At 32.2% G+C, this 24,397-nt stretch overlaps 1 protein-coding gene across 2 annotated transcripts; it reads right to left on the reverse strand.

The window, feature by feature from the left end:
- Positions 1 to 1,461: 1,461 nt before the first annotated feature.
- LOC146918398 (AAA-type ATPase family protein / ankyrin repeat family protein) lies at positions 1,462 to 7,941 on the reverse strand. 2 transcript variants are annotated; one of them, XM_085720046.1, is made up of 6 exons: positions 7,560 to 7,941; positions 4,197 to 4,307; positions 3,983 to 4,081; positions 3,504 to 3,614; positions 2,975 to 3,418; positions 1,462 to 2,456 (listed from the first exon to the last, which is right to left on the reverse strand). In XM_085720046.1, the coding sequence occupies exons 1-6, from the start codon at positions 7,695 to 7,697 to the stop codon at positions 1,902 to 1,904; spliced, it is 1,458 nt and encodes a 485-aa protein (XP_085576172.1). In that variant the 5' UTR covers positions 7,698 to 7,941; the 3' UTR covers positions 1,462 to 1,901. The 2 variants fall into 2 exon arrangements, with proteins under 2 accessions (XP_085576172.1, XP_085576173.1); XM_085720047.1 differs by lacking the exon at positions 3,504 to 3,614.
- Positions 7,942 to 24,397: the final 16,456 nt, after the last annotated feature.

Consider the following 24,397-nt stretch of genomic DNA (forward strand, 5'->3'; position numbering starts at 1 on the left):
ATCAACAAACTTTCTTAATTCTTTTGAATTAATTTTTTTTTAAGAATTCTTGTGAATTAATGGAAGGGATGAAGTAGTTAAAATTTGTTGCGTGAACGGATATCTTTTGTGCGCAACTGCAGAAATCAATGATTCGTATCTGATAGGACCATAATAAGTGGTAAAATTTTCCATCAAAATATTTAACCATTAATAAACTCATCGAAGTGTTTTTAGTAGTTAACCTTGGATAAATAAGTGGTAAGTGGTAACTCTTAGATGAATAAGTGGTAAAAAAATATATCTTATCATCTCATCTAAGTATTCATTATAGTTAACCATAGATGAATAATAGGTAACTCTAGTATTGTTTTCTTTCTTTTTTGACAATTTGTTTTCTTTTCGATAATTTGTTGGCAACTCCTATCATTTTATCCCACTTAATTTAGTACTCACCTATGAAGCACCAACACATACACGGATATTGTACACAACACAGACATGACATACCGACACGGATAATAATTTAAGAAAATAATATAATTTAGTGTAATCATAGGTGTCGTGTTGGTTTCAGTATCGGACAGTGACATATATCCCACACTGAAACATCCCTAATCCGAGGAGTGATTGTGCTTCATAGCTACTCACTCTTATATTTAGTCAAGATGTTAGTATAATCATTTGTTCTAATCACGTAAAATTGTTGTTTGTTTAAGTGTGTTGGGTTTCATTTTTGGGAAAAAAGTATCTTGTTTTATGCATGTTTTTCAATGTGTACTATTATTGACTTGCACGCAATGTCCAAGATTAGTATCCACGAAAGCTTAAATATTCAAAAAAAAAAAAAAGTAAAATATAATATAAATATATTTTTTTGACAAAAGTATATTATGGGGTTCTAAATTTTCTATCTATTTTTAAATTAAGAAAATTTTATTATTTTCATTATTTCGTATTTTGAGGATATATTTTCAATTCTTAAACAGCCAGAATACTTGTAGATTAGGTGACAATTCTTTCTTATATAACATCCAATATTTAAATTTAATCTTTTTTATTTTTGACTCAGTCATTTGAGTTTAACCTACCACCCATCTTTCTGATAGATATTAAAAAACAATCCCAATAATTATCTGCATGAGTGTTCATTCATGGAAGTAAAGTAAATACTGGAAAAGTAGTATTCACCCCATCATCTTGCCTTAGCCTCATAACATATCAAAATGATAATTATTATAAGATTTATTTTAAATTCAAATCTTCTTCCAATGATCAATTTTGTGGTAATGATGTACAAATAAAATTCAGCCTCAATCCAATGAAAAGTTGTTCAAAAAAATGTACTCTACTCATTAGTAAGCACCAAAAGCTTGATACTTCTAAACTATTTTTATTCCAAAAAAAAAAAAATAGTATCATACACTTAACAAACCATAAAAGTAAAATAATTAATTAAAATACTTAAGGACAACCACAAACTAAAAGAAAGAATTATTACTGCCTCATAAGAATGAATAACATACAAAGAATACAATGTAAGGCCAGTAATTAAAAAAATAAAGCAAAGTGCATCAATAGAATCTATATAACATAATGAATTGCACAAAACCTTTCCCAAAGAAGGATTCACCTATTGTGGCAAACTCAATTCATGACAGGCTCCTCATTGTGCAGCTGCAAACTTGCAATAGATTTGAGTTGTATGCAGTCACAGTCCCGTGCAGTCGTACAGTCAGACACATCGGTGGTCGTTGAATCAAGATAGACGGTCCAGATTTTAAGCTCAGTATTTTGATATTTGCTTTAAAAATATCAAAATCCACATTGAAATCTGGACTATCTGATCTTGATCCAACGGCCATCAATGTGGCTAACTGCATTATTACACACAATCCGAATTCCTCTAAAATCCAAAACACCTAATTGCCAAAGAATGGTTGCTGTGCTAAAAAGCCAAGACCTGCTTCTAAATCTTCCAATGTAATGGTAAGAAGTTCTTCCGTATCTATACAGTCAAAACTAAGTCTTAGGTCCAAATTTTCTCTTGCATTAATCATCATGGTATCTACCAAACCGCCATTTGTTTCCTTACGTTGTTTTTCGGTTGTTTCCCTTTGTATCAACGCTTCTATGGCTTTTATACTGCAATTGCCATGCAACTTAAATCCATAGAGCAAACTACCTTCTGCTAAATTGTTCATCTTGATGTGAAGAATTGTTGCCAGTTCTGTTGAACTAAAATCGATAAAATGAAAAAACTTAGTCACCCGTCTGCAAAAGCCTTCGTTAGAAGCTATTACTCGTTTCATTGGTTCGCTGTAGCCTGCAAATATTACTACAATTTTTCCACTGTCCATGACAGACATAATCTCCTCCAAGGCTTCCAACCCGTAGTCCTTATCATCTGATTTCTGCATTGGTATCAGTCTATAAGCTTCGTCGACAAAAAGAATTCCCCCTTCTGCTTCTTGGATCTGTATAAATAACATGGTTAGTTATAAAATAGAATTTCAAATAGTAAATCAGACGACTTTTTTCTTTGAAAAGTGAATAGAATCTTATCATGAATGAATCGTAAGATATAATGATACATTGCCAATAAAAATGACATTTTTAAGCAAAAAAAAACTAGTGACAACAAAATTATAAGCTGATATATCATATATGAGCCACAAAATGATTCAAGATTCAAGTCATATAACAAATGACGAAAGAAAAATTCTTGGTTATATAAAGTTGACAAAAAATAGTGGTTGACTGTACTAAGTTTAGGCGGTGATTCATTAGAATGAATTTGGTTTTAAGATTGGATTCATGTCCAAATAGATACACATTAGAGATTCATACCGATAAGGTTCAATTCAGTATTGAATCTATATACAACTAGTATATATCATAAGATACTGATAACCAATGCAAACAAGTCTAGTTTCTAAAACCGAAAGCAAATGTAGCCTGTAAGAGTAAAGGAATTTCAATGCTGATAACATACCTTCTTCCTCGTTTTCGGACCGGTATGACCGACAAACTCGCCAACTAAATCGGTCCGTTGTACTTCTGTCACTTTATCAGTAGGTAGAATTCCCACCATGTGAAGTAATCTTCCAAGGATGCGTGCTACCATAGTTTTACCTGTTCCAGGATTCCCAAGAAAGGCCATATGAGGGGGTCGTCTTGTGCCAACATGCAGACCAAGAGCTCTGCGCCTCTCATCCAAAAGCATGCCTTTCGCCCACTTTCGTAGTTGTATTTTCAGATCATTAAGACCTACAATATTTGAAAGTTCCTTTTCAAGTTCATCCATTTTAGCTTTGGTTTCGCTGCACGCTTTAATAGCTCGCTTCTTTCTCTGCTCTTCAAGATGCCAGTTTAATAGTTCCCTAAGTTTATCATTTCCAGGGCCTTGCGAAAGATGATTCAAAGGCGTCATTCCCTCCTGCAATTCATAGGCTTTAAGCATCTACCACGATTTGACCAAAAAGCTATTTAGCAATAATAAAATTAGAGATTAAATTCTATACATTGTCCTTAGCACTGCAATCTGCATTATGCTCAAGCAATGTTTTCACAGTTAAGAATTCTTCTGCTCTTAATGAGTGCCAAACTGCAAGGTGTAAAGGTGTCATACCATTCTGCAAGAAAAAGGCATTTGTGAGTGCCAAACTGCAAGGTGTTAAGGTGTCATACCATTGGAAACAAACTTTATATAAATTATTACTAAGCATAAAAATAATTTTTGTTTGGTTTTCAACTATATTATTTGGATTGGCTTATTTGAGCTTATCTACTGACATAAGCATTTGTGAGTCTGTTAGGGAGAGCTTACAGAAATAGCTTATGATATTTCCATAATTTGTTTTCAACTTATTTTCATAAGCTCTCCAAGATGACTTGTGAAAACAGTTTGACTTAATTTTCTACATAACCATTATGATAAGTGTTATGCTTAGACTATAAGCTCTTAACTAAAGGATAAATGAAATGGCGGAAAAGAAATTACATTTGCTCTAGCTTCAATAATAGCGCCGTGTGCAAGAAGCAGCTGTGCAGCTTCACTACATCCATTCTTTGCTGCCATGTGCAATGGAGTTTCTCCATACTGCAGACGTGATACAAAGAAAAAATTTACAATTATGAGACAATGACTGGAACTCTATATCAAACATATTTACATTCTAATAATAACTTCAGTAGAAAATTTGATGGATACCTACCATATTCTTAGCCTCTATCTCAACCCTCTCCGATCCTTGCCACTCAAGAAGAAATTTAACTATGTCAGCCCTATTGTTTCCTGCAGAAACATGAAGAGGTGTGTGTGCCATCTGCATATAAAACAGGTTTGATCTTCAGCATATAATTTGAATTCAAGATAAATCCTAGAGTAAGATAAGCATGAAGTTAAACGCATGAATCGATCTCAGCCATTAATTTGAGATCGACCAGCCAAGATCAATAACTATGTCACGCAGTTTCAAGGTGGAATCAAAATCCATGACTACATATGCATGCCAAGCAATAAATTAAAAAGGATTGACATAATAATTCCCTTCAATCCCTTAACATATTTGTCACATAAACCCGGCGAGGCGAAAAAAAACCAAATGATGAGCAAAGAGAAACCAACAAAATATCCCTTCCCATGAAAAAGTTTAAACATAACGTCTTCCCCTTGAAGATCTAATGAATTCCTCTTCAACCTATTCAAAACCCAAGGCACCGTGCTCGTCTCTCATTTTTCTTTTGATTAATGTATTAGGCATATTCCGTTGAAAGAGTACAAGCATAGCAAAAAAATGATTATTTAGCGAGACTAACAATAAACAATCTATGTAGTTGACACTTCAGATTGAACACCGACATATGTAGTTACATCTAATTATACCATTTTCTCAAATTATTGTTAGTCTCAACATATCGGTTTAATGTCTGTGCTTCATATCTAGCAAGTAATCAAATCAACCTAATCTAATCGTTCATAACATAACCATTCATTACATACACCAACAAATCTTCCATTAAATTAAAAAATGAATCAGATTAAACCATGTTCATTAAGCCCCAAGTTATTACAAAAGTATATCCGAATCCCATACGCATCATTCCAAATCCTCAATTCACAACAAAAACACCAACATTTTTTCTCATAAGAAACCATAAAGATCTACTTTTTTTTTCAAAATAAGCAAGATCATACAAAAGGGTATAACAAAAATGACTATTTAGCAAGACTAGCAATAAGCAACCTATGCAGCACTGACACTTCAGATTGAACTCCAACATATGTGATTATATTCAATTATACAATTTTCTCAAATTATTACTGCTGTTGGTATGTCAGTGTTGTGTATGTGCTTCATAGCAAGCAAGTAATCACATCAAGTTAATCTTATCTTTCATAAGATAACCATTCATCACATACATCAAGAAATCTTCCATTAAATTAAAAAACAAATGAATCAGATTACACACTATTGATTAAGCCACGAGTTACTAACAATGCTGATATGTCAGTGTCGTGTATGTGCTTCATAGCTAACAAGTAATCAAATCAAAACAAACTAATATGATATTTCATAAATAAACGTTCACATCGTATACATCGACGAATCTTCCATTAAATTAAAAAATGAACCAAATTACACACTCTTGATTAAGCCACGAGTTATTACCAACCAGATCTGAAACCCATGCACATAATTCCAATTTCCAAACCCTCAATTCACAATACAAACAACAACACTTTCTCTCCCAAAAAACCATAAAGATCTAACCTTTTTCAAAACTTAAGCAAAATCATTTGGAGACACCGATTTGGTAAAATGAAGGGTAACGAAAAGGGTGATCTTACAACAGGGTGAGTTTGACAAATTGCATTGTGAAAGTACAAGTATAGCAAAAAATGATTATTCAGTGTATGTTCGGATCAGTGGTGAGTTTGGAAAAACCACAGTTTACACGTGATTTTGTTGAAGCTGCAAAGTGTAGCTTCTGGCGAAATCGCGGTGACTCACTGTGATTCAACTATTCTCATTGTGAATCCAAGCATACACTTGGCAAAACTAAGCAATCCATGTAGCACTAACGTTTCAGATTGAACACTGACGTATGTAGTTACATTTATACCACTTCCTCAAATTTCACCGGTGCCAACGTGTCTCCTAGGGTCGTGTATGTGCTTCATAGCTAGCAAGTAATCAAATCAAGCTAATCTAATATTTCATAAGAGAATCATTCATCACATATATCAACAAAAATCACATAGATCAACAAATTCTACTAAATTAAAAAATGAATCAGATTAAACCCTCTTGATTAAGACACACGATATTACAAAAGCAGATCTAATTCCCTTACACATCATTCCAAATCCGCAATTCAGAACACAGCCATCAACATTATTTCTCACAGAAAACCAAAAAGATCTAATTTTTTTCAAAAAGTAAGCAAGATCATACAAAAGGTATAGTGTAGCATTGATAAAAAAAAAATATTATTAAGCAAGACTAGCAATCAATGTAGCATTGATACTCGTCCAGATTGAACATTGAAATATGTGTTTACATTCTCTATGCCATTTTCTCAAATTTTACTGGTGTCAAAGTGTCAGTGTCGTGTATGTCCTTCATAGCTAGTAAGTAATAAAATCAAAACAAGCTAATCTAATCTTTCACAACATAACCATTCATTACAACAACAAATCTTCCTTTAAAAAAATCAGATCAAACTCTGTTGATTAAGCCACAAGTTATTACTAAACAGATGCAAATCCCATACACATCATTCCAAATCCTTAATTCACAACACAAACACAACCATGAACATTTTTTCTTACAGAAAACCATAAAGATCTAATTTTTTTTCAAAGCTTAAGCAAGATCATACAAAAAAATTTGGAGATGCTTATTTGGTAAAAATGACGGGAAAAGGGTAATCTTACAACAGGGTTTCTCTCAAAACCCAAGGCACCATGTTTGTCTCTCATTTTTCTTTTGATTAATGTATTAGGCATGTTGCATTGAAAGAGTACGAGTGTCGCAAAAAATGATTATTTAGCAAGACTAGCCCTCTATGTAGCACAGATACTTCGGATTGAACACCAACATATGTGATTAGATTCAATATACCACTTTCTCAAATTATTATTACGGGTATCAACATGTCAGTTTAGTGTATGTGCTTCATAACTAGAAAGTAATCAAATCAAGCTAATCTAATCTTTCATGAGACAACCATTCATCACATACATCAACAAATCTCATACATCACCAAATTCTATTAAATTAAAAATTGAATCAGATTAAATTAAACCCTGTTGATTAAGCCACAAGTTATTACAAAATCAGATCTAAACCCTATACACATAATTCCAATTTCCAAATACACAATTCATAACACAGACATTTTCACTTACAAAACACCATAAAGATCCAATTTTTACAAAACTAAAGCAAGATCAAACAAAAGGGTATCTCAAAAACAGCAACCATAACAATAACAAAAAAAAGATGAAATTTTGAAGACACCCATTTGATCAAAATGAAGAAAAAAACAAAAGGGTCGTAAAATAATCTTACAACAGGGTTTTTGTCATTGAGAAGAGAAGGGTTATCACGAAGTAGCTTCTGAAGACCAATGAGGTCACCTGAAAGAGCACATGAATGAATTGTGGCTGGTTTTGCAGGTCTTGACCTTTGATCTTGAGACCTGTTCATCGTGAATTCCTCAAGAGAGAGAGAGGTTGAAGATTGAAGAATGAAGAAGAAAGAGAAAGAAGAGAGAGAAAGAGAGTGTGTTTTTTGTTTTATATATGATTTTTTTTTATGTATTTTTGAGCTAAATTTCCGATTCCGATTCCTACTCTTGCGCGTCAACAAATCCAATCTTCCATTCTCCTTCCTTCTTTGGCATCAACTCTCTCTCTCTCTCCTCTTTCTCTAGATTGAACAATTACAAGATGGTCTACCCGTGCTGCCGCACGGGCCATAAATAGCTAAAAACAAAACTTGATGTTCATTATGAGTATTTGTGAAACGCATGTGACACGCGCGACACGTTATAATGTAACTAGTGTGTATACCCGTGCCTTGCACGGGGTGCACCGGAAAATGTTGTTTATCTTAAATTAAAAATAAAATATTACTCCCTCCGTTTTAAAATGAGTGTCGCTTTAGCTAAAAAAAATTGTTTCAAAATGAGTGTCGCTTTCAGTTTCCAATGCAATAATAACTTTTTCTTTTCAATTGTACCCTCCAATTAATACTCTGCACACGACTTCCAAAGTATTACTTTTAAAACTAACCAATAGTTAATAAGGATAATTTGGTAAAATAACCATTCTTTTTCTCTTAATCATTGCATTTCTTAATATGTGTGTAAACACCTAAAACGACACTCATTTTGAAACGGAGAGAGTACATATTTTAATTTGTTATAAAGTTAACATAAGATTTGGTAAGTACGTCATCCGGTCACTATTATAAGCAAAACTTTGTATTTTAGATTCATTCAATTAATGATGTATATGGTCTTTATTATAGACTACATACATTATTTAATAAATGGATTTAAAAAGCAAAGTTTTGTTTATAATAGTGACCGGAGGGTATATATACCATACAAATGATCATGAAAGAAAGAGAATTTCAAAACTCATACCAAGACATTTAAATAACAGGAACAACAATAATAATAATAATAATAATTTTGAAGACAATTTCATGAGAGTTTCCATAATGTTGAGGCTCACAGAAAATAAACTTGTCATCAATCTACTGTTTGTATTCTATTGATAATGATATGTTGAGACATATCAAGGAAAAATGTAGAAAAATGAAGTCCCACACGTTAAAATATTGCATAAAAGAGAATTATATTATCAATGAAAATAGTTGTATAATAAAGATTGTATTAAGATGAAATTATAGGTGAAGTTGCCAACAATAGTTTATTCTTCAAGCAGATCATGACATTTTTTTCCGGTCCTATAAATGTGAAGTTTAATAGAGAAATTACTCCTGCAAAAATGCAATACAACCGTGATTTTTAGTTACAATTTCTAAGTCCATAGCCCTAAAAATTATGAGTGTTCAAAACCAAAAGTTAATAGCAAGTACAAATGAAAAATGCAAAATCAAAAAAAGTTTACCTATATACAACAAAATATCAGTCATTCTTTTATGAAAAAACTTAAAAAATGTTGTCTAGAATCATTTTTAGAAACTACAAAACAACTCACAATTCAGAAATACATTATGCATAATGTATGCAAGGTTCGGGGTTCGAATTCTGGCCACCACAAAAAAAAAACACCAAACAAAGGACATAGTGAAATTTATGCCAAACTTAAAAAAAAAAAAAAAAAACTTGCATCTTAAGTGCAACCAAATAGCTAATCCTCAGAACTTGAACACATATGCTTTAATTTTTATTATAAAAATGCGCATAAGAACAATTTGGATTCCATCAATTGTTACTTATCCATGATCCCTGCGCCGCAAACAAATTAAAGATGAGTAATGAAAAAAAAAAAAAAAAAAAAACTAACTAACTCATGAATATCTTACTGACCTTCCTTCAAAAAAAGAATATCTTACTGACCTTATTAATCAAGGGTATAGCCCAAAATATTAAATTAAAAACATTCAATTGAACTACCTCAGCTTATGATCTTTATCTATAGATACCTATATTATACTTCATTTCCTTGAAGAAAAAAAATTATATTTCATAGGTTAAACTATTTTAAATTTAATAGAGAATATACGATAAACATGAATAAGAAAATAAGAGAATCATTAAGCTTTAAGTATTATCTAAAATAAATTTCAAATAATCAAAGCACTGATAAATTATGCTTAGAGAATTTAATATTTTAATTGATAATTTAGTTTTTCATAATTTTTTTAACTTAAAAAATTTATATAAAATAAAATAATGAAAAATTGAACAAAGTTTAAGGACAAAATAAAAAGGTTAATGATTTATTATTAAATTTATTGTTGGGAAAACATCATACAAAATTCATAAATAAATTATAAAGTAATTTCTTAATTTATAAGTTTTGTTTTTTAATAAGCAAGAGATGTATTATTGAATGGAGTACAAGGGGTACTCTAACCCATTACAATAATACAAAGATGATAGGGGGAGTTAACCCCATTACATAATAAGTTATAATTATTGACAACAGAGACATTCTAAAGGATTATCCAACCAGTTTGAGAATAAAAAATCAGATACCACATCCCTCTTGCTAATTAGCCAACTCCATGATAGAGCTTGGATTTTGGCCTTTAGATTTTTAAAATCAGCCACGACCCCTTTGAAAATTATAGCATTCCTCAACAGCCAAATGTTCCAAACTGTAGCTAGCCAAATCAAGAAGCGAGTTTTCCGGTATGCCTTTCCCTTCAGCTGTTGTCCATGTTGTAGAAAGTGTTCTATGCCAACAATGTCTTCATGAATAATGATTCTCGTCCATTCATGTATCTCTTTCCATAAATCAGCAGATTGCCTACAAGAAAAGAATAAATGAGGGCTTGATTCTACATGTTCTGAGCAGAAAACGCAAGTAGCGTTTTGTGAATCATCAAGAATTCCTCGATGCATAAGTGCTGATTTGGTTGGGAGTCTGTCCAAGAATAGTCTCCACCCGAACACGTTGATCTTTGATGGGGCACCACTCTTCCACAGTTTGTTAATCACTTTCTGTTGGCTTACTTCTAGTGAAGAAGAAGATGCAAACTTCTGCAGAATTTCATAACATGTTTTGACTGAAAAACCTGTGATTTTGTTTGGAATCCAACTCCACGAATCTGCAAACTCCTTCGATGGTGTTATTCCTTGTAGCACTGCTTTCAGATCTGTTAATTCCTGCACAACTGTTATATCATTGTTGACAGCCCAGCTCAAATTCCACCTCCATGATGTGTTTTGCCCAATTCCATTATCCGCAACCATTGAAAATTCTGCAGGTCTAGACAAATAAAGTGATGGAAATAAACTGCAGAATGGTTCATTGTCTAACCATTTGTCCTTCCAAAGATCTATCTCTAATCCATTGCCCAAGTTACATTTAATGTTGTTTGGAAACCATGCTTCGTTCGCCATGTTTGTTGTGCCTGCAAGTAAAATGTCTTTCCACCAATTTGAGTCCTTTCTTCTTATCATAGGACCATCACGGCTGAGTACTTTACGAGCTAACGAACCATATTTGAATTTTAACAAATCATACCACAATGCGTTTTTGTCTGTAAGACACGGCCACTTCCATTTGTTCAAAAGAGAAATATTGAAAAGTTCCAAGTCTTTCACACCTAACCCACCTTTGTTCTTTGGCAGACATCTTGTTTCCAACTTACCCAACATGTTTTATGTTGTTCTGAGCACCCTCCCCACAAGAACATTCTTTGTATTTTAATCAATTCATTCAGGATTTTTTTGGGTGCTTTGAAGAAGGCGAAGTAGTATAGAGGTAGACTACTCAAAACTGAGTTGATGAGAGTTACTCTGCCTCCCATGGATAAACTCCTCCCATTCTTAATTTATAAGTTGATTTACAATTATTGAAGGATTTCATTCAAATCTTTAACTTAATTTTCTCATACTAATATTAAAGGATTTTTTTTCAATTCTCATACTGTTATTTATCTTTCAAAGCTTAACATAATTTCTCTTAATTTATGAAAATCGCCAAAACAACTTATTAAAAAATATTTACTAAATATGAGTTATTCAATAAACAGAAAAAATATTATTTACTTCTCTCAAAAAATTATTATTTACTTATTAGACTGGATCGTGAGAATACTCCTAAATATTTGAATTCTTACACTACCATCTACAAAAAAATTGACATTCAACCTAGAGATAAACATTAATAATAAATAATATGCTACATCCTGATCATAAATAAAAGTGATAAACTCGGATGAACTTCAAATATCAGTTTTTTTGTTTTGTTGAGGTAATCAAATAACATTAGTCATATTTAGGATATCCAATTTTATTTGTTAAGCATCTAAGTCCAATATTCAATTATGCAAAAAAAAAAAAAATATATCCAATATTCAAGCATTGTTGGAATATTGGCAAGAAAAAGAAACACTTTTAGAATATTCATGTTTTATCTCAGAGCAATTATAAGGAGAACGTTTATTAATTAATATAATTAAGGTCAAGTTTGGAGCCATAACCATTACATTACAATCATGGATCATATGCGACCCTTTAAAAAATACCAGTGACACCAATAGTCGAGAATTTTTGTACGTGTAACATTTGATAATATTTTCAACGCTTACCAAACGTTCCTTACACACACAAATTATATATATAGCGATAATGACAATGACAATACAAATTTAAAATTGCATATAAAGGTAAAAAGCCCAATTTATAACAGTAGAATCAAACAAAAATTAAATTAGTTCTGTTCAACAAGCGACTTCAAACACACAGGGGGTGAATTGTGTTCTTTAGAAAACGACTTAAAATAAGCACTTAAAAAATATGTTTTAACCAATTAAAATAAAGTGCTTATAAAAGGTTTAAATAAATTTAAAAATAGATATGGTGAGATAAAATAAATGACAAACAAAGTAAAAGAGATAAAGGGATGAGAGAAAAGACACAAGACGTTTATACTAGTGGCCTAAAACAACAAGGCCTAGTCTAGTCCCCAAGGAAAAGCTCCTTGAGATTTTCAATGCTCTAGCTTTTAATTAGGATAAGCTGGTAACCTTTACAAATAACGAGCACTCTCCAAACAAAACAATCCTTTGTAGAAGAGTCTCTAAAACCAAGAGATATCACCTCTCTTGAAACATTTGGATCACACCCAATACAAATAAGAGTTACAACAATTAAATAATACACCAAATGTGTAAATACAACAAATTGAAGCACAAGTACTACAAGATAAACTATGTAGTATAGAAGAGCTCTCAATAAAATAAATTAGCAAGTGTGAAAATTATGAGAGTGATGAATAATATTTTTGACAATGTTCGGTGCAAATATAAGTTGTTTTTCAAAAGATGCTTGCAAAGGCACCTATATATAGCAAAACGAGAATGGGGTGCCATTAAAAATAAATTAGCAGTTGCATTTGATATAAAAATAAATTAGCCGTTGCATTTGATATAAAAAATTAGCCATTGAGACAAATTAGGAAATACATTACATGCAAATTTAAGACACTGAGGTATTGTGCAACAGATACCAAAAAAGTCATGAATGCAGAATATGGCATTGAAATAATTAGGCCAATTTGAGAATCACGTAATGAAAATATTTATATGCAAAAGTCAAAGCCATGATAATTTGATTTGCAAAACAATTCAAATCATGCTCAAATATATTTTCAATGTCAAAACCAATTATGCAATTTGTAAAATAAATTATGACTTTTCATGTAAAAATATTTTTAAGTAAAATCACATTTAAATGAAAATCATTGTGAGTGTGTGATTTATTTTCATGAGAGCTTTTCCTACTACTTACATAAAAGTCCTAAAACAAATAAAAATAAAATTCAAGACTAGAACGCTTGAATCTTCTTTTCCGCTTTTTGCATTTTTGTTCTTCTAGCATTTCTTTTGTCAATCATCAAAACCAAAGTATTCCTGTCAAGGTATATATTCACAAGTTCTTGTAGAATCATGAGATTTTCCCTTGTTCTTACTCTTCCTTGTAAGAAACCTACAAATTAAACGAAAAATGAAAATTACACAGAAGAAAAGGACAAATTGAAAGTTAATGTAACTCATATGTGGGTTTTTTCTTCTCTAAAATGACCATTAAGCCACAAAGAAACTATATAAAATAATAAAATAAAAAAGTCATTGTATGAACTATGATGTTAGATAAGATGAAGCATAAAAATCCAATAACAAAAATGAAGAGAGAAGTATAAGTGTACCAGATAACAATCCAATAACAAAAAGAAGGATAAATTTTCTCAATTAGTGCAAAGAAATAAACAATTGTAGTTTAACGCAATTATAAGAGAAAATAATTATACCAGAGATTTGGAGAATGAATTATACAAAAAAGGTACCTAGCACTGAGCTCAACCCAAAATGAAGGAAGGAATCTTACTTGAGATTTGAGGATTGTGACTGAAGCTTTATAAAAGGCAGGGGTTGTTTATAAGAACTTAGCAAAAGTAAGACCAAAACCTCAGTTTAAATGGTGATACATAAATAAGTTAAAAAATAATTGGTAGGAGAGATAAAGATGATGAACATACCTTAATGTCAACTACTACACTGAGCAGAACCTATGGTTTCAATCATGAAGAATAAAAAAACACACATGAGAAGAGATTTTTTTGAAGAGACACATGAGAAGAGATTAATAGGTACATGGGAGAGGAACCGAACAATACACACATGAGAAGGGTGCAACTTCCAAACAATTTTCTTTATTCAAAATATTAATCAATGTGAAGTTAAATACAGTACAATTAAAAAAATTAAAAATAAAAATAATTTAAAGACAATTAAGGAAATAATTCTAATTATAGAAAATTTTAAAATAGCAATGGCTCTCAAAAAGTGACAAATGGCAAACTTGCCAAAATACTTTATTATTATCTATAGATGTGAATATCTCCAATGGTGATGTCTTAACCATTTAAGGTTCGGTACCTAATAGGTAACCCTATTGGATAGAATTTTTTTAGGGCAGAGTCTCACTTAAGCATCTCATTATTAAGTGAACCTCACAGTACTTTTCATTAAATTAATCATTTTGCAATATATGTTGGACATGTTTTGTTTATTGGTGGGACTTATTTAGAACTTTTGTTAAAGATGTGATGCATTGTAGTGATTGAGTGTTTATTAAAAAAGTTATAAAAGAGTGATGTAAACACATGTGATCTGTTTAAGTACTTAAAATTATAATATCGGATACTTATTACATAAGTTCAAATGGATGTAGAAATAACATACAACTAGAACCATCAATTGGCATCATATTCTACTCCATTTACATCACCTTCAATCGAGAAATGATATTTGTACAACCATTTTATGACAACTTTTGTACAACTTTCTCTCTCATACTCACATGATGTACTCATCATCTCACTTTCTTTTTCTCTCTCTATTGTTTTTGACCAATGAGAAGAAAGGAAAGTAAGGTTGTCACAAAAGTTGTCATCAAATGGTTGTCAAAATATCATTACTCCCTTCAATTAGTTCCAACACACTGTAACAACAAGAAGATTCTTATGTAACAAATACTGACGTCCAACATAGCTAAGGCATTTGAACAAACCACCTGGGAACATTAAGAAATATATTCAAAGAGCAATGCTAAGGACAAACTCTCTGTCACACTCTATTGAACACACTCTCATCTATTGGTCCACGTCATCATCATTTTAAAATCCTATACCAGTTACCGGATCTGCCTGTTTTACAAAAGCATAACACCCCTTTTAATGAAAAAATTAAAAAGAATGCACGATCTGCAAACGGGTCCATGGATTTCTTCCCCTGTCAATGCAAAGTGTTCCTCAGCTTCTCTCTCTTCAATTTTATCCCTCAACAACACAAAAGCTTCACAATACTCCCTCCGGTCTCAAATGTAAGGGAAAAAAAATGGTTTGAGTTTCCTTCTTAGATCTGTTTGTGACAGAGATGGAAAAAGAAATATAGAGGATCGATATGTATTGTGAATTTACTTATAAAAAATTTTAAGATATGAAATCAAATGGAGTATAAGAAAGTGTAAAATGGTTGTTAAAATTACCACCGCCGAACATTTATAGATTTCAATGTATAAAACCAGTATGCATTCAAAAACGCCATATCATGATTTAATTTAATGGTTCTTTAGAATGGACAAAATTCATGTCACAATGAAGGTCTAACAAAAGGGGTAGTCCAAAGAGTGTGCAATGAACGGTGACGAATGACTATAATGATTTCATGGCGGATCGGTCATGGGAACCTTAGAGAAAAAGAAGCAACAATTGAATGAAAAAAAAAATGTTATTGTCCTCCAACCTGTAGAACCGGTTACAAGGTAAAGGAGTTGAAAAAAGGGGTGATGTGGCTTCATGTTATTGGAGTGTGTCATAGGAGTTTGTTTGAGAGTGTGACAGTAGCATTTCTCATATTCAAATACGTTCACTAATTTATTTATTTTCCAAGTACTGACATACATAAAAATAACTATAGTAAACCAACAATTCAAACAGAGAAATGGTATAATCATTTTCAATTGATAATTGAAAATGGAAACACATATATTTCATCAACTTGAAATTTCATTTCATTAGCCAAAACAGATACAACTAATTTAGGACAATAAACGCTGATCCAATCACGCAAATAACAAAATATCCAAATGGACATATCAAAATAGCTTTTTAACATATGAGAGTTACAAACAAAAATGAATTTTTTTCCACGTTGTGGGGCACCAATTTTTATCTTGGTTCTAACAGACAATCCTCTAATCATACAACAGTTCTTCCATTCTCCACCAATCTTCTAGCATACATCAGGGGCATTGACTAATGTGTTGTTGCACTTCCACATATGATCCGTATCGTCAGTTAAGTAAAACTCCCTAGTATCTCTAGAAAGGATCAACTCCAGGAACTGATCGTAAGACAATGTTTGGGAAATCAATAAAACAAATGAGAAGTCATCGTAATAGAAATAACAACTGATGTAAACTAAACAATCCTAATTTAATGACAAATAACTTAACAACCAACACTGTTCGCAAGAGATTGATAAGTACACACCAAAATTCCCATCTCCAAGTCTTTGGTGTCCATAAACTTCACTACACCGTATCTGAAATTTCCAGCATCATGTGCATATGGAACATGGTATTTTTTTTTATCACAAATTCAGAAGACATTTGTTCTGGGAACATTTCGTGCTTAAGCCTTAGAAACAATGGTGGATTGTGTTTCGGATAATTTATTTCTTCATTGTATCGATCCTTGATTTTCATAACAAACCTGTTAGGATGCACAACAACCAAAGTCACAGAACCACCATGTTTGAGCTGATAAACATTGTTCAGCTCGAGCCACCCATGCGTGAAACAATATCTCCCATTTTTCTTCTTCTCAATAAGCACCTCTATCTCATTAAGAACAGCAAACCGCTTAACTCAGTCCCCACAGTCTCGATCAAAAGCGTTGGAAGGATAAGAGTAGGCTGAGAAATAACAAAACAACCATGCATTATAGATTAAACGAAGCGTGAAAGGATTTTAGTCATGATAGGAAGAAAGAAGGGCCGTTATATCACACATCACACAAATCATTTACCTCATTCAGATTGAACTCAACGGTGAATTTACGCCATTTTAATCGAATCAGATGAAGATTGCTTTCGTCGGTGAGGGTTAAGATCCAATCAATCGGAGCTGCTTAATTTCAAATAAAGTTTCATTAAAATCTTGGCAAGTGAAAAGGATAAATCAAACACCACTAACAAAATGTTGTAAGGTGTCAATGTATTATACATACCAGTTAAGCTGTGAACAACCATAGCAGTTTTGGCCTGGATATCATAGTCCATCTTTCCACCAATGGAATTTAGAATTGATAGCATCTGATGGGCGATGTTATGATGTTTTATTTCTAATGGATCAACACACGCTCTTGGCGGACAACACAAAAATAAAGCGTCTCATTGGCACCAACCACAGGAGCACCAACCATAATGTGACCACCTTCAAAGAGCCTCCGCGCTTCAACCATTCGTTTAAACCACCACCAATATTAAAGTGAGCATATGGATGTCTGCCATATATGATCAGTGTGCAATCCCAAATGTTCACCAATTTCGCCGAGGGTGTTCTTCTATCCAGTGTTACTTGACAGAATCCAGGATATAATAGCTTCTAAAAAATGAAACATTGGACTAAGTTATGATGAATTTTAAATATATATATAAACATAAAAAATTGGCATAAATTACAGTTGAGATTTAGTGAACTAACCATATATATAGAGATCATGTGAATATATTTGAGCAATAATATAAGTCCCTTTCAATATATAAAAAATTAAATTTGTCTCCAAAATTGATTCTACTTAAGCTATGAACTATAGCTTCTAATTGTAGAATTGATTTCTAACACTCAAACATAAATCACTTTATTTTCAACTCAAATTTTAACCATGAATCAATTAACTCAAAATCAAAATTTATCACCACATAACCAAACACACTTTGAATCAAAAACCACCTCTCTCAGCAGGCTAATTAAACGAAAAATCAAGATTTACTTAAATTATTACATTTGTGGGGAAGAAACGTTGTTTTGTTGCAAAAACAGGGAAAGACAGAAGATGAACAGTGAAGAAGAAAAACAATTAGTCAGAAACTATTAGGACATTGGTAAACAAAAAAGAATAATAATTATCATTTTGTGGTTCCAACACATATACGTGTGAAATAAAATATAGGGGGCGGAAGCACATTTGTGGGTTGGAGGAGAGATTTAAAATTTGAATTTGAAATAAGGTGCGCCACTTTTTTTAGGGTTAGGGTTGGAGTTAGGGTTGCATTGTTAGCAAGGATTAGATATAAAGATCAATCATGTTTTATTTATCTTTCGATCAAACTTCAGATTACCAAGAAATATGAAACTTTTTTTTTTAAGGAGAATATGATACTTTTGTTATAGTAGGATGTTGCAATTAATATTAATGGTCCGATCAAAGTTGTATGGTCGAGATCGTTTTAATTAAAAAGATATAGTTTTCAATCTTAACCTGTTTGATCTTAGATGAACGAACGAGATTCAAAACTGTGTGAAATGTGGTATTTTGCTACATCGGTACAACTGAATTCATGTTACTAGAGTCTCTTTCTCTTATACATTCACGGAATTGGTCTCTTCTTTTTTTAAAACGAGGTTATTTCTAACAAGATGATTGAGGAGGTTAACTCTTGTATAATGATGTGTGTCATGTCAATGTGGCTACCTCGATGGATCTTGCCTTGTCCCATTTATTGGCTCTTCTTGTCTTGTTTCTAATGGATCTTATCATTATATTCTCTAATTAATAATTAGGGTTGGGGCTTTTAGGCTCATATTGGTACAACTACTTTTTATTTTGATCATTGTATATTTTTTTTCTTAGACTGATGTCGAATATATACCCAAAAAAAAATTGTTTGTGGGCAAATTGACAAACACTACTGAAACTCACATGTGTAACTGTGAGGTCTCGAATTTGAACTTGGACGATGATTTTTAGTCTAACAATATTGACATTGTGAGTTGAGGTAAGTTTTACAAGCATATTTACCAACTTTAGAGGAAACTAAAAATCTTTAGGCCACACAAACTATTCACCGAATTTCCTATGCTTAGATTGTCCAATGTGGTACTCAACCAGACCCAAGGATGCATGATTTGAGCTAGAACTAAGTACAACATTAGGTCTTGAAGGGTGGTCGCAGGGTATTAATAGTAAGTGAGACACCTCATGGAAGTTTTCTGAAGACATGTAATGAAGATCATCAAGGTTTTAGAAGGCTTTAAAGACATTATAAATTGGAGAAATTTTGTCTCAGGTCACAAGAACAAGTCGGGGAAGGAAAACACTCAAAGAACGATGAAAAGGGAATTTCTGCACCTGAGGCTAAATCCCCACACATGAACCACACGTCGTAGGAGCGTTGGACAAACTGAACTTGTTCTATTTAAGTGACCATACGTCCCGCGCATGTTGTTCCATGAAATATTATATTGATATTTCCTGGAGGGTTTGAGAGAAAAGGCCCAAAATTTCAACCCAAATCTAGTTGGAAATCTGCATATAAATAGATCTCCTTCAATGCAAAAATATTCATTCAAAACCTGGTGGTTCAAGAGGAAGGTAAGCATTTGAAGCATCAAAGAGAAGTCTCACACCTGCTCCAAATTTTGTTCTAAAAGACTTTTTATTAAGGTTCTCAGACGAATCTCTGTTTATTTATTAGATTTTATTAATGCAAGTCGTTTATTCAGTTATGATTTGAGTTATATTTAATTATTATAGGTTTTGCGCTTAATGCTTTCTTGCACTAGGGAGTTATATTTCATTTTTTTTGACAAAAATTTAAATTATTGAAAAATAAAGACAATAAATTGCAATAAGTAAAGTGAAATTGCCTTGTTGAAAATATTAACAATCCTCGACAACGAAGGTAAAAACTTAATGACAAATTCAATAAGTGTATCAAATTGTTAAAGAAATAAAGTAGTAAGTGAATCGTCTCCATATGGATTCTCGTTTCTACTTAGTAATTTAAACGTAAATTAAAAATAGTAAATTGAGGGTTGGCATAAGAGTTTCTTGCAAAGAAACTAAAGTAGATTCGAAAAAATTAACAAAAGGCGGTTAGAATTTGTTGAATCCTTTTTATGTTCTAGTTGGGCCAATCTAGTTCATAATCCAACTAGCAATTTAAGGTCTATATTTATGATGTTTGACAAAGTCTAGTTGCGCTTCATGGTCTTGTTTATCTAATTTAGAAACTATATGTCTTGGTCAATTTCACAGTATCAAAATCATATGATCACGTTAAACAAAGAGCCCGTTTGTTATAGCTTTTTTAAGAAAAAAATCACTTATTTTAAAAAAATAATCACTTTTAAGAGTATTGTATCCGTTTGTTACAGATTTTAAAAAAAATCAGAATCTAAAAATAATCTAAAAACAGCTTCAAATGAGAAGCTGTTAGGAGCAGCTTAAAATAAAATAGATTTTTTTTAGAGGAGAGAGAAAATATAATTTAAAAGATTGAACTAATTTTGTAACAAAAAAATCCCTTTTATATAGTTGTATCCAAACAAACTAGATTATTTGTTTAAAAAAAGTGATTTTTATTACAGTAAACAAACGCAAAATAGATTCTGATTTTTCATATAATCTCTAAAATATAATCTCTAAATTATTTTATATCAAAATCACTTTTATTTTAATCCGTAACAAACGGGCCCAAAGTCATACTAATCAAAACCATATGTCTAGGTGAACTAACTTAGCGAATAACATTTCTAGGTACTAGTGGCGGATCTCTTCAGGGACAGGCAGGGGCCATGGCATCCCCCAAATTTACTATATATATATATATATATATATATATATATATATATATATATATATATATATATATATATATATAGAGTATTATGCCTATATATACAACAAATTCTTCGTGGTTCTAGTGGAAAGGGGGTGCCTCAATATGCCGAAGGTCGTGTGTTCAACCCTTCATAAGTGTGTCTTTTTTATATATTTCTTATATATTTTTAATCTTTTATCCAAAAAAAAAAAAAACCCCATGGGGACTGGAACCTGCACAAACCACAAATGTTTACAGCACATCAAACCACCAGAGCACTTAACTTATTTCGCTTTTCCTTGAATCATTTTAATATATATTCCACAATAGGTACCCCCAAGAAAATAAGTCAAGATTCGTTACTGCTAGGTACAGATACAAAACCTAATGTTAATAGTGAACTGTAACCTAAAATCAATTGAAAATTGATCAGAAGTTGAAAAACATTAAGAACAAGATATATCACATAAACATATCTTAAATTATATTTAAAAAAAGGACTCATAAATCAATCAATCAAAATCGATTAGAGTTTAAATACACATGATGACAGTAACGAGCAACATAATTCAAAATGTAAAAGATAAACACATCAACAATGGTGTAGATGTTCCAACTTGTTTCCAAGCCCTAAAAAAGGGTGCAGATCCTCTCCATTTTGTGTAAAAATGGCAATCTCAATTTCCTTTTATAAGAATGAGACACGTGGAAAAGCAAACAATCAACGGTTCTGATTTATTCAAAAAATAATTTCATTTTTATCTTATTTTAATAGACAAACCAGAGAAAACCATGTTCTTCCTTCTCAGGTTTCAATCTCTCTCCCTACTTGTCTTTGTGTTGCGGTTGCTGTTTCAAGTTGTTATGTCGTCGTCGTCGCCGTCGTAGGGGGGTGAGGCTCTTCTTGTTGCCGCCGCTAATTTCTCTTCTATGTCAGTTAAATCATATATGGATGTCAATTTATCTGTTTATATCCCATCTCAAGTTTAACCAAATTGGTTATGAATCTTAATGATTTATTAATAATCTAACGAAAAACTAGAAGATTATGAGATTCAGATTAATAGTTAATAATGCACAATACAAAAGAATCACAACAGAAGAATTTAAAGAGATTAAGATTAAATTGGAGAGGATCTGCACCCCTAAAAAAATGCCACCTTAGGGTTGTTGGATCTCACCTTACGCTTCAGAGCCGTCAAAATTTGGATCCCTTACCCCTAGCTTACGGGTAAAACTAGGGTTATATAGAAATTTTCCAAGTCACACATACATTGAAGGTGGGTGCAAAACACAAGAATTTGGTGTTTGAATTATGTTTATGGGTTTCAAAACTTTTTTTTTATCAAGTCAAAACTTTTTTTACTTATTAACCATTGCCACTAACCTCAAAAAATTCATTACCACTGAGGTAGCTTGTTGACAGAAGGTTAAATGCAATAGTTCTTTATCAAAACACTTAATTTTGAGTCAAAACAATACAAATATGATGAAGTTACACCATAAAGTACTTGACCTAAGAAGAGGTACACGACACATCAAATTTATTTTGGTTCACTATCAACCATATTGGCTAGTCCGGTCACCCTTTTCAAAGTGGTTTTCCCTCTCATCATTTATCTGGTTAGCCAACTATGATGAGTTACCCAACAATGATCATGACTTAGATGAGTCTACTCCTTCATCTCACACATGTGAAAACCGATGTTTAGAGTCTTTGCAAATTATGCCAAGTGTTTTAAGTCTCCCCAAACTTTTACAAGATTGCTACTACTAGGCAGGGTACATTCAATAATTAAGTTTGTACCTGTGATACAAAGTCGTAGCTAAGAAGATAACTCTCTGTGATGAATACGAATCTAGAACGAAATCGATAGAAAAAAAATCAAGAAATTGAAAATGAACGGGAAATGGTGAGAAAGTAAGAGAAAATGGATGAAAATTGAATATTGAAAAAATGAATTGAGAAAAGGAAAATTTAAAAGAGAGAAAATGAAAATGGTGAAAATTGAATTTACTCTCGTACCATGTCATAAAAAATAACATCCATAGAAAAGATAGAGAGAAACTTCTTGGAACCCTTATTTATTGGTCAACGTAGAGATATTACAAATGGAAAATTACATTATAATAATGTAGTTACCACAATCAGGGCCGTCCCTGAGGGGGTGCAAACAGCTCAAACGAGCTGGGTCTCCCTCAAGGATGGGCCTCAATTTTTTTTATACCCAGTAGTAATAGTATCCTCCAATAAAAAAATGAGTATTGCTTTTTAGGCCCCCTCCATTCCAGCAACTTCCATTCAAATCATAGATGGCTGGAAAAGGACTTCTAGGCAACGGAACCTCTCAGCCCCAATTATGATAACTTGTCCGTTCATAGTTTTTCTCAATTGAAGAACTTCTCTTTGCAGTCTCAAGCTCTTGTTCATAATCCAAGGCAACAAGAACAGAGGTGGTGAACAAGAAGCATTAGTGTTGCCACATTATCTACTCTAGATAATTATCACCAAATTGACCTCTTAATAATCTTACATGTCTAACCTCACCAAATATACAATACGAAGAGTTGATTGATGAATTTGCTTCAGTAAATACGCGTAGGAAGTCTCGTTTTAGTGCGAATGAAGACTCTTTTTGAAGGTATTCGCCTAAACTCGTTTTATATTATCTATTGCTCTTTTAAAAAAAAATACGTTTTGATTTTATCACTGGCCTCTTTTCATTCCCTGAGCCGAGCCTCCGAATTCTCAGGGACGGCCCTGACCACAATACATAGGCATCTGTAACCAAAAAATAAAATTAAATACATAGGCATCACTAAGTGACTACTAATACTTACATAATACCAATTTTGTCAAAAAAAAAAAAAAATACTTACAGAATTCCAATGTTGACGGTTATCTAACAATGATAAAACTCATGATTTGAAACCAAATCTATGCTAATACATACAAAATGTTGGAATAAGTATATATCTCAACCAACTCATTTTAACTAATTTCATTGCCCACACACACCCAAGTCACAGCTAGACTATTATGGACTCATTGACATGTTTTTCTTCCCCCCTAACTTAATTGTTTTGACTAACTTCAATTATTTAAAATTGACATCCTAAACTTATGAATTGGTTTATGGTTCCATCTTCTCCTAACTTGCTGCTAATTAAACCACAGTTTGTCCATGCTTTTTGTCCCTAAACTTATGAAAACTTAATCTTATCAGCTTATTTACTTGTGAGGGACTAAAGTGTTTTTCTTATTTTGGGAGGGACTAAAACGAGCTTCTCATATTTTTATGTGAGAC

The sequence above is a fragment of the Medicago sativa genome, chromosome 6, assembly GCF_051527215.1.
Source record: "Medicago sativa cultivar Bolivia chromosome 6, Bolivia_mono, whole genome shotgun sequence".
NCBI lineage: Eukaryota > Viridiplantae > Streptophyta > Magnoliopsida > Fabales > Fabaceae > Medicago > Medicago sativa.

Excerpts from the sequence above, each read along its gene's own strand:
- LOC146918398 (XM_085720046.1), bottom strand. The coding sequence starts at position 7,697 with ATGAACAGGTCTCAAGATCAAAGGTCAAGACCTGCAAAACCAGCCACA. Across the intron at positions 3,615-3,982 it reads TTATTGAAGCTAGAGCAAAT|AATGGTATGACACCTTTACA; the intron begins GTAATTTCTTTT and ends TTTTTCTTGCAG. Across the intron at positions 3,419-3,503 it reads ATTGCAGTGCTAAGGACAAT|GAGGGAATGACGCCTTTGAA; the intron begins GTATAGAATTTA and ends TATGAATTGCAG.